Source organism: Thalassophryne amazonica, chromosome 15 (genome assembly GCF_902500255.1).
Source record: "Thalassophryne amazonica chromosome 15, fThaAma1.1, whole genome shotgun sequence".
In the NCBI taxonomy this organism is placed as follows: Eukaryota; Metazoa; Chordata; class Actinopteri; order Batrachoidiformes; family Batrachoididae; genus Thalassophryne; species Thalassophryne amazonica.
The window spans coordinates 67340804-67352885 of NC_047117.1; the positions used below are offsets into that span (position 1 = coordinate 67340804).

General features: G+C 42.0%; 1 protein-coding gene across 3 annotated transcripts in view; it reads left to right on the top strand.

Moving 5' to 3' along the window:
- The window catches only part of atf7ip (activating transcription factor 7 interacting protein), an 84375-nt gene extending 72790 nt beyond the window's left edge, over nt 1-11585 (top strand). For 2 of the 3 annotated variants that reach the window (XM_034189114.1, XM_034189113.1), the window contains exon 14: nt 10221-11585. In XM_034189114.1, coding sequence (XP_034045005.1) covers nt 10221-10682 — 462 coding nt within the window. In that variant the 3' untranslated portion in view covers nt 10683-11585. The remainder of the gene's footprint in view (nt 1-10220) is intronic. The other variant, XR_004565406.1, reaches the window with a different exon arrangement.
- The last annotated feature ends 497 nt before the right edge of the window (nt 11586-12082 follow it).

A 12082-nucleotide genomic window follows, 5' to 3' on the forward strand; every position in this document is an offset into this window, starting at 1 on the left:
TGCAGGAGAGACGTGAAAAAACATGACTTCCCTTTTATGATTGGTGGAAGCCCACGAGCTAAACCAATCAAAAATCACCACATGTGGTTGATCACAAACCCCACGTGAGTTTGCTTATGCAGCGTGCTTCGAGCAGGACATGCGCGAATGGGAGTTTTTCTTCCGTCTCTCCTGTGCAACTACAGGTTAAAAAAAAAAGACACAAATTTTTCTTTATCATTGGTGGAAAATACAAGACCTACACCAATAAAAAATTATCCCCAATCCATGTAATTTGGTTGCTGAGGGAAGGAAAATTGTGGGTCGGTGCAAAGAGAGGAAAGCGGACAGTGATCAGACAGTTTTGATGTATGAGAAATTTGTGATATTTGGCGTGTTTTGAGTGTGTAGTTAGTCTGTTGTGGAGTGTATTTAGCATATGTGGTTAGTGTGTAGCGTTGTCGTTTTTTTGTTGTGTGCGTCAAAATAATGAGACGTTTCATGAATCTGGAGCAAGAGCTTCAGCTTTCTTTGGAGCTGGATGGAGCTGACCCGCGGAGGACATCATCAGAGTCTGAACCAGACAGCGAAGCATCTGATGATGAAGTGGATGATCCCTCTATTGTTCTGGATGAGAAACGAGAGCAGGTGGATCCACCAATGTGCACACGGAGATCTGCACAGAGGATCAGACCGAGCGCCTCTGCTTCCAGGTCCAGGTCTCCACTCGCCCACACAGCACAGCCACGCCCCAGCTCTGACTCCTGGAACACAGAGAAGGATGATGACACTGCACCAGCAGTAAGCCCATTCCAGCCACGGAGAACACCAGGCGTCCAGGTAGAGAAACTTTCCCCCCAAAGTCCAAAGGACCTTTTTCTGTTATTTTTTGCCACTGACACAGTGAGGACAATCTGCACCAACACCAACAAAAATGCTGCAAAAAACAAGGAATTGGGGAAGAAATACAAATGGACTGATATTGAGATGGAAGATCTGTACAAATTTTTTGGGCTTCTGATGTACATGTCATTAGTGCCACTGCCAAGTCTCCAGGACTACTGGAAACACAATCATATTTTGTTTGTGCCCCATCCAGCTAAAGTAATGACAAGAGAGAGGTTTAGATCCATATTTTGGAACATCCACCTCAGTGATCCAGATGAGGATGTAAAAAATGATAGAAAAAAGGGAACACCAGGCCATGACAAACTGTTTAGAGTCAGGCCTCTTTATGATGAGATCCTCAGTGCCTGCCAGGCTCATTACCACCCAAGGAGGGAGCTGGCAGTGAATGAGAGAATGGTGGGGACGAAGGCAAAAGACAAACCAACTAAATTAGGCATGAAACTTTTTGTACTGGCTGAGTCAAGCAGTGGCTACACCATCAAGTTTACCATCTACACTGGGAAGACTGTGACCCCAAGAGAGCATGGACTGTCCTATGATATGGTCATGAGTCTTATTCAGCCATCTTCTCTTGGGACTGGGTACCATATTTACATGGACAGTTTTTATACCAGTCCCAAACTGTTAATGGATCTGGCCGACATGAAGTTTGGAGCATGTGGCACCTACAAGGACAATAGGAAAGGATGCCCCAGAGGAATGGCAAATGCTCTCACAAAAAAAAGTGCAAGAGGATCTGTGAGATGGATCAGAGAGGGCCCCCTTGTGTTTGTGAAGTGGATGGGCACACGGCAGATGTCGGTGTGTTCCACCATCCATCCTGCGTTTTCAGGTGAGACGGTGCGGAGAAAGGTGAAGGATGGAAAGGATGAATGCTGGACGGTGAAAGACATTCCCTGTCCTACACCAGTCTTGGCCTTTAATAAAAACATGGGTGGAGTCGACCTGTCCAACCAGCTGATTCAATACTACTCCACCCATAGAAAAACTGCTCACTGGTACAGGACCATGTTGCTGCACTTCCTTGACATTGCAACCACAAATGCATTCATCTTGCACCGTGAGATAAGTAGTGTCAAGCAAGTGCAGCCCATGAGACACAAAGACTTCATGGTGGAGCTGGTGTGTCAGCTTTGTGGCACAGACAAGACAGGTGTTCCCCAGAGCAGGAGCCAGAGTCACATTCCTGTGCCCATTTTGACAGGCACTGATCCTCGCCAAAAAGCCACCAGAGGCAGACTGAGGTGCCAACACTGCCTCCACGTCCTCAACAAGAGGAGTGACACACCGTGGAAGTGTCAGGCCTGTGATGTGCCCCTCTGTCTTGTGTTGGAAAGGAATTGTTTTTTTGAGTGGCACAAATAATTTGTTGCATCTTATTTTGACATCTGTTTATTTTGTAAATAGTTTAGCATTAGCATTTCCTTTCACTACATTTGTACATGTTTTTGAAATTTACAGTTTATATTTACATTCTAAATCTTATTGTGACATCTGATTGTTTTGTAAATATTTGTACAAAAAAACACCTGAAGCATTTTTTACATTTAATCTAAATGGTTCTATGTAACTTTGTTGTTTGCTACATTTTTACATAAGTTTTTGAAAATTACGATTTATATTTACATTTTAAAGAAGGGGTAGATTATTTCTAATTCTCATTTTTTCTGATAAAACATGATGAAAACATGCATTTCCCACCCTTCTTATGAGCTTTTTTTTGTTTCTGATCATTAATAAATCAATAAAATAAAAAATTATAAAGAATACATCTGATTGGTCAGAAATTTATGACTTATGCATATAGGGACCAAGCTCCTGCCCAGTGATGAAAGTCTTCCGGAAATGACGGGAAATCCGGGTTTTTACTCATGTGGTGAACGTTTCCGGGTCATTTTTGGTATTTTCGTTCAGTTCCATGCCCAAACAGTTGGTGGCAGTAATGTGCCATGTTGGTTTGCAAGTTGCCAATAATCTCCAAAGAAGAAGAAAGGTTATTTGTTTTGGGAGTAACTTTAAATAACTTGACCTGACCCAACAAAAAATGACATCTTTTTGGAGGTTTTTTTTTTTTTTTTTTTTGGTAGGGAAATAGACCTGAAAATGCACCAGAATGGCTCTGAGATTTCAAATTTTTTCTGGGGGACAACCGCCAGACCCACCACCAGGGGCTTAGGGCCCCTTAGGGCCTTTGGCCCTTGCCAAAAATTTTCAGGTTTTTTTTTCTTCCATGGCCCAATTTAATCACTGCTGCCTTAATGTATCCATATTGAATTGTATGTGCAACTGGGGAAAAAGTAGGAGAGCATTTTAGTGAAAATGGGGGTGTTTTGCATGGCTCCCGGCTGCACTAGTGAGGGGTACAGAAGAAAGAATGCTAGCAATCGTGGGCTACCGCTGAAAAATAAGGAAAGGCTCGGGCAGTGGCTGAGAGCAATGAAACTAAAGGAACCGCCTATATAACCGCCTACATACCATAATATGCTGCCAAAAGTGTGTATTGGCCATTTTGAGTGGGACAACTATGAAAGAGCTCATGGGTTCGAAACCAGAAAACTTGTTGAAAGACACGGCAGTCGCAACATTATTTGACTTCAGTTAAGTGTGTAAACACTGGGCGTGCCACAGTCAACGTGAGCCCCAGAAACAGGATCCCCGTCAAGAAGACCAAAGCCAGGTGTTGCCGTGATTGCAGAGACGACCAAGAACCGGGGCAGGTCTTTACAGGAGGTGAGTTTCAAAAGTAGACTATTTATATATCAGTCTATCTGAAGACGATATGAATTCAAATATAAAGTCTTAATCTTACCTGTTACATCATTTCAGTCAGATTCATCATCACAGCCTGACGAAAACATCCCATAAAGTGACCTAATTTTGGACAATGACATCTGAAAATAGTTCCTTGTCGTGGCTGAAGAAACGCAGCACTTTAAAAGAAGTCCTTCTGTGTTTTCAGCCTGAACCAGAGCACGCTGGCGTTTTGTTCCACAAAAAGAAAATTTACCTTATTTTAAAAGTTGAAAGTTACAACACGTCATTCATTCACATCATGTCAGTGTTTATCACAGCCATCAGTCGACTCTTCACGTGATAAAAATAAATCCCATGATCCACCAAGACAAAAAAAAAAGTTAAATTACTCTCTTTGCTGAAAGAGGTAAAGCGCTTTTGGCTTTCTCCTGTATTGTAAACACATTACCCCATAAGCTCACATCACACTCCCAGTTTGAATGCAGCGCCTCTAGCAGTGATTTATTTTTAGCAGATTTATTTAGCATGATAATTATTAATAGAAAATGCAAATTTTGAAAATAACTGTAAACTTAGAATGACACAATTGTACCAAAAAATTTAAGAGGTCCGTTAATGGTTCGTTAAACATGTTTGTGGTTTTCACAGTCAAACACTTTTTTTTTCTGCTCTGATTTTATTTTTTTGTGAATTTGGGTCCGTTGTGTTGAAACAGTACGTCGGAATGAAAGAAAAACTAAAGTCACACAGGTGAAATTGTGCTGAAACAAAGGACACCAAACAAGGCAAAGTAAACACTTTTTAAAGCTGTTGGACTGTTGGATTTTATTGTAAGTGTCCTGGTTGACATCCTGTGTGGGCGGGGCTGCACAGCAGTGTAATTATTTTTCTAATGAAGGGCCAAGCCACTCTGTGGAGTGTGTAACATGCAAGCCAAACGTAGTAAAAGACTTTGTGTTTTTCCTCCATGATCCTGGCTTTCCAGTCCTTCAGTGATGGCCCAGGAAGGAGCTGGGAAGTTGATGGAACCATTTGTTTTGATAGAGATAAGAGTTATGAGTTGTGGGAAGTGAAGTTTTTGGCTTACTTGCGTTTGCTCTACTTGACCACACTGTTTTATTGAAAGAATCACCATAAAATTGGTACAGCTTTTGATATTCATATTCATGATGGACTGTTCTATCTAAATATGGTTGCAGATGAGATTGATAAATGTAATGCCTGCTATGACATTCAAACGTGGCATGAAGTATTAAGTCACTGTAACGACGACGATGAAACAAATACTAGCTTAGGTGAAAGTGACCAGAGTGCACGTTACCCTAAGAGAGAAAGAAGAGCTCCTAAGTATTACACATGCTGTGGCTCGAGATCAAAAGTGACGACCAAGCACTTAACAGACATTGACTACTGCTATAGAGCTGCATGTGACGTACCCAAGACACTGAAAGAGGCTATGAACTCACCAAAATCAGAGCTGTGGCTTAAGGCTATGAAGGATGAAATGGATTGTGTTGTAGAGAATAATACTTTTACCCTAACCACATTACCCAAGGACAAACAAGCAGTTGGGGGAAGTAGAGGACATATACTGTCAAAGAACACCCAGTTGAGACGATTGACAAAGCCAGATATGCTGTAACAAGTGGATTTCTTTTTTTCTACATATATATATAAGGAGCAGAGAATACAAGATTCATCTTCTTTCTGTTCCTTTTTGTTCATGTAAAATGATTATGCAAGTAGGTAATGAATGAATGAATATGTGGCAAAATATAATTTAGAATGACATCAAATGGATGTCAAAACAGCGTATTTACACACTCCTATTGATTACGAGGCATTTATGGAACAACCTGAAGGAATTGAGGTGGAATCAGTAACAGGAGAGAGATTAGTGTGTAAACTTAACAAGTCACTTTATGGTCAAACAGTCGGGATGAAACTGGAATAAGATGCTGCAGGATTTTCTGATTGAAAATAGTTTTGTGCATAACTCAGCTTAGTGTTGTGCTTACGGTAAACAAACTGAAAATGAGAAGGTGGTTTTGATTATCTGGGTTTTCTGATCTATTTGTTGCATCAAGTGATGGTCAAATACTCAACAGTAGGAAGGAAATGTTGACAGCTAAAATTTTAATTAAAGATCTTGGAAAACTTAAACATTTAATAGGTATTGATTTCACGCAGATCAAAGATGAAGTAAAAATAAACCAGAAGAGATGCATCACAACAATCTCTGGCATGATGAACTGCAAACCAACATCAACCTCATGTGAAACCAAAATGAATTTTGCCAATAAAGGTGAATCTGCTGATTCTAAAGAGTGTTGTGAATTTGTTGGCAGTTTGATTTATGTAATAAGTACCAGACCCCACTTGGCACTTTATTAGCAAGTTATCACAATATTTAGCTGAACCTAAAGAACAACATTGGGTTGCTGTGAAGCATGTTTTGAAGTACCTAAAGGGGGCTGTGAACCAGGAATTACGAGGTCTGTACAAAAAGTATTGGACCTTTTTATTTTTTTCAAAAACCATATGGATTTGAATCACGTGTGATTGCATCAGCCAAGCTTGAACCTTCGTGCGCATGCGTGAGTTTTTTCATGCCTGTCGGTTCCGTCATTCGCCTGTGAGCAGTGGTCCACCCCTCTCGTCGTTTTTTTATTGCGAATAAATGTCTGAACGATTTGGAGCTTTTCTGCATCAATTTCTTTCCAGAAACTGTGAGAGACCTCCAGGTGGAGACCGTTCGGAAAATTAATATGGCTTTCAGGGACAATTTTATGGGGATTACACAGATTAAGGAGTGATCCAGACGGTTTAAAGACCGCCCACAACTGCTGAGAGCGCGCTGCACTCCGAGCACCAATCGACAGGCTCCAACCCCGCTGGAACAACCAGATCATTTCCAGTGTGAAGGCTTTGTTGATACGGGACCTCGTCTGACTTTCACAAAAAGGCAGAAAGCGTGGACATCAGCACTTTTTCGGCACATTCCACTGTTACAGGAGTTTTTTCATGGAAAGAAAAATGGAGGGACGCACCACGGAGCCGTTCATTACGCGGTACAAAGCCACCTCCGTGTTGCTCTCACAGGACGGCTTTCAAGTGGATTTCAGACGGCTGTCAGTTGCTTTTCAGTCGTGTCATTATCCGAACGTTGCTTTGTACCATGCAGCTCCACCACGACGCGCGGAACTCCGCTCCTCTTTCCATGACAAAAACTCCTGTAACAGTGGAATGTGCCGTTCATTTCTAAACTGGACGCTGTCTTGATCTGGTATGTCGTCTGACTAGCACAGGAATTGTGAAAAGACTTGGACATCAGCACTTTTTCGGCACATTGAGACAGACGTGCGGTGGAGTTCGCGCGTCGCGGTGGAGCCGCATGGCGCAAAGCAACGCCGTGATGAAGCCTCACAGGACATGTTGGGGCATGTCCAGCTCATGCTCAATTTCACGGATACTCACACAACCGAAAAGCATCCGGAAGTCGTCTGAGCCATCTGAAAGCCGTCCTGTGAGACCAACACGGAGGTGGTTTTGTGCCGCGTAATGAGCGGCTCCGTGGCGCGTCCCTCCGCTTTTCTTTCCATGAACAAAACTCCTGTAACAGTGGAATGTGCCGAAAAAGTGCTGATGTCCACGCCTTCTGCCTTTTTGTGAAAGTCAGACGAGGTCCCGTATCAACAAAGCCTTCACACTGGAAATGATCTGGTTGTTCCAGCGGGGTTGGAGCCTGTCGATTGGTGCTCGGAGCACAGCGCGCTCTCAGCAGTTGTGGGCGGTCTTTAAACCGTCTGGATCACTCCTTAATCTGTGTAATCCCCATAAAATCGTCCCTGAAAGCCATATTAATTTTCTGAACGGTGTCCACCTGGAGGTCTCTCACAGTTTCTGGAAAAAAATTGATGCAGCAAAGCTCCAAATCGTTCAGACATTTATTCGCAATAAAAAAACGACGAGAGGGGTGGACCACTGCTCACACAAAGCCTGCTCACAGGTGAATGTCGCAACTGACAAGCGTGAAAAAACTCACGCATGCGCACGAAGGTTCAAGCTTGGCTGATGCAATCACACGTGATTCAAATCCATATGGTTTTTGAAAAAAATAAAAAGGTCCGATACTTTTTGGACAGACCTCATAGACTGGGCAGAATGATCAGCGCAGTGTGACTGGTTACTGTTTCAGTCTGAGACTGGCCTTATTATTTCCTGGAAGTGTAAGAAGCAGTCCATGGTTGCTTTATCCACATGTGAAGCAGAATATGTTGCTTTGGCAGCTGTGACACAAGAAAGTCTTTATCTTGTGAACTTATTAAATGGAATGGAATATGAATGTGAATATGCACCGATAACGATCTATGAGAACAAACGGTACAAATGCTCTCTTGAAAAATCCTGTTTGTCACCAAAGGTGCCAACGTATTGACATTCGATATCACTTTGTGCAGTCAGCACTTGGTGATGGAAGAATAACTCTTCATTACTGATCAACGACAGAAATGGTGGCCGGTATTTTCACCAAGCCTGCTACTAAAATAAAAATGGTTTAATTGTATGTTTTATATTGGTGTGTAAAAATGTAAATGTATGGTATGTCAACTTAAGAACAAGGGGGGGCTGTTGGATTTTATTGTTGTAAGTTTTCTGGTTGACATCCTGTGTGGGCGTGGCTGCACACCGGAGTGTAATTATTTTTCTAATAAATGGCCAGGCCACTCCGTGTAGTGTGTGTGGCATGCAGGCCATACGTAGTAAAAGGCTGTCTGTTTTTTTCCTCTGTGTCCCCAACTTTCCAGCCCTTTAGTGCTGGCAGCTCCAAGACAGACAGTTTTCATTTTTATTTTAAAGGCTTCAACTGAGAGCTGTTTGGTATCTAATAATTTAAATTAAAGTTTTACATGCTGGGATGGGTTTATCTTTAAGTTTTGAAGACTCACATCTGACTCACATTAAAGACTCATATGGGGTAAAAAATAAATGGTGAAAAAGGTCAATTTCGGTTTGTACAGGGATCAAAAGTTGCTCCAATTTTGGTATAAGTTGGGGCAAATTATTGCTTGAGCTAATAGGATTAATAAATAGAATAGTTTTGACTGTGTTTAATGCTTAGGCTGCAAAGTAAATGTTGCCAAAATTAGAACTTTAACTTTTGACCCCTGTACAAACTGAAATTGACCTTTGTCACCATTCTTGCTGTTTTTATCCCGCCGTTCTATAATATTCAATCACAGATGGTCCAAACTGTACCTTTTTGAAGTCTTTATGATCAGGCAAATAATATGGAATAGATTTCAATATGATTTTTAGATTTTGACCCCTGTGTAATTCTTCAATTGTCCCCTACCTGCCTTTTTAAAAAAAGGTAATGTCTAAGGTGTATTTATGCTAAATTTGGTGCTTGCATCACCATTTGAAAGATTTTTTTTTCCAGTTATCTGCTGCACTATGGGGTGACCATTTGCTTTGGCCATAATAAAATAAAGCACAACAAAGAATTGTCAAACATGCAGAGACATATACATATCTACATACTAGGGGTTTTCTAATCCGGGATATCAGGGCGCCGCACCCCCTTGTTTTGGTTGAGTGCCCCTTGCCAAATAGCATTTTTTTAAACATATAGCCTTGCCCTCGGCAATTAATTCTTCTGTAAATATATGACATTGATGCCAGGGAATAGCAAGCCTGTTTGTAATATACAGCTGGGTTTTTTTTCTTTCAAAATACTAAAAACGTGATAAAATGTATGAATGTGTAAACATGTCCTATTTCACGCTGTTCCCACGCTCTGTTGTTGTTGCGGTGTCGCAGACCGAACGGTCCGCCCCTAAAAATTGGTCTGCCCTGCCTCCATTGTGCATGCATCATTTCAGAGCTCAGCAGCTTGTCTAAGACAGAGTCTCTTCACCCAAAGCGATCAAATGGATTGTGATTATTACCCATCAGATAAGGTAAAACCTCTTAAATCATTCTAAAATCAGTTTTAAGCAGAAACGAGGCTGTTTTAAGCAGAAATGAGGTGACACTCGCTGACTCTTTGAAATAACTGACGCACAGTGAACGCATCAGCTAGCAGTTCATATAGCTGCGGCGCTCTGATCACTTCCTCCATCTTTTATTATGAAATAATGCTGAATTTCTGTGGAAATGATTGTTGTACAAAAGCTTCAGATATCTGTCACTGAGATAGATGATGACTGGAGTGCAATGTGAAGCAGAAACGAGGTGATAATCACACACACGCACACACTCTGGAGCAATGACAGTACCCTCCTTGTGTGGCGGTGTGCAGGCTAACCAGGTGACCTTTTAACAACTGAATTCCTCTGAATGAAGCTGGTTCATGAAACAGCATTTTTTATTTTTTATTTTTTGATAAAGACGCAGTGTAATTTTGCGAATAACAAACCTATGGCTCAGTGTGTGAGAAGGTTTGACTTTGCTGTTTAGTCGTCCACCTTACATTCAGTATGTGAGCATGTTGTAATCATAAAAATCACATCAGAGTTTTACGTTGGAGGTTTTGGTCAGTGTCAATAAAATGCCAACGCTTTCCTCTTTTACAGGACTCTCCAATGAAATCCCGCTCTGTACCCGCTACGACACCAACCCGCGGCTCCAGCATGACATTGCCCCCTCTGCCAGCCGCTCCCGCTCCCCCAGGCCGCCTGCCCCCGGAGGCTGTGCAGACCTCACCTCCCCAGCAGCCTCAGCTGAAGCTGGTGCCAAGTCAGACTGGGATTGTGCTGTCCTGGTGTGTAGAAGAAACTGACCGCAGCTGTGCGACCGTAGACAGCTATCACCTCTATGCCTTCCACCAAGACAACGCCAACAGCAGCACCGCGCAGCAGCACTGGAAGAAGATCGGAGAAGTGAAGGCCCTTCCCTTGCCAATGGCCTGCACACTGACCCAGTTCCAGTCAGGCTCCACTTATCATTTTGCTGTTCGAGCCAAAGACATCTATGGGCGCTTTGGCTCCTTCTGTGAACCCCAGTGCACAAATGTGATCAATTCTAGTTCCAGCTAAGCAAACAAGAGCAGAAAGATGTTCTATGTTTGAAAATTGATGACTTCCATTCCTTCTAATCGATGTTGGGAATCCAACCATTACACGATGAACATATATTTGTAAATATCTCTTCGTAACAACTGGGCTTCTGACAGACTCAGAGATTTAAAGCAGTAGTGGTTCATTTTGTCCGGTGTTGCCGGCTGAACTGTCCCATCAAAAAGTCTGTCCCCCCTGCCTTCACTATACATGCGTCATTTCGGAGCATGAGCAGAGATTCACAGATTATCACCTCGTTTCTGCTTAAAACTGCGCTCTAGTCATCATCTGTCTCAGCGACAGATATCTGAAGCTTTTGTACAACAATCATTTCCACATAAATTCAGCATTATTTCATAATAAAAGACGGAGGACCGATCAGAGCACCGCAGCAGCACGTCTGAGACAGACTTTCTGAGTCTGGCTCTTTACACCCAAAGCAAAGAGGTAATGTGATTATTAACCATCAGATGACAAAGTAAAACCTCTTAAATCATTCTAAAGTCAGCTTTAAAAAGAAGCAAGGTGGTAATTGGTGATTCGCTGTTGATGCTCCGAAATGACGCATGTGCAGTGAAGGCAGGGGACCGATTTTTAGAAGGGACTGTTCGGTCTGAAACACAGGTTCATGTATTGTATATTTTTTGTGACTTAAGCTATTGTACATAATTGACTCTCCCCCTCCCCACCCACCCATGTCCCTCACCCCGACTTCCAAGTCAGATATTTATGTTGAATTCTGTTACTCTGACCTGGATGTCTTTTCTTTTAACCTGAGAAAACAGAGTTGCACATAAATGTATAAACGTGTGTCTGCTAACTTTTGTAAGTTTTGTCTGACAAACAGACTTTGACAAACACAATAAAAGGTTTTATTAAAAATATTTGTTTATTGTGGTTTATTATTTTGGGTTCCTAGTGTGGAGGTGGAAGGATTTTCAGGCTGTCTGTGGAAAGAAAGAGTCAAGACATTGACTGTTTGTTAAATTTCAGGCTCTTTAATACGAAGCTTCGGACACTGTGTCAACCACGGTGTTCTGATTGGAACAGTGTAAAGTATGGATTTCTGAGCTCTGCTTTTATCCACATGTGAGGGCAGGGGGCGTGTGGGCAGTTAGTGTCTAAAGAATGCATCAGTCAAACATAAACAGTTAATTTAAAAAAAGTTGTTAAAACAGCGTACAAGAATGATGGATTTTGTTATTGTTTGTGGTTCACAGTGCTATGACGATCAAAGAGTCCCTTTAAGAGAATGTCTTTCCATCATGGTGAGGATCAGGGGCCACTTGGAGGTTGTGAACAATATCCCTCTGTCTTTTCTTGCATTGTGATTGATCATAGTTGTTTGCAGTGTCACTCAGAGGTCGTTTGTGTGATAA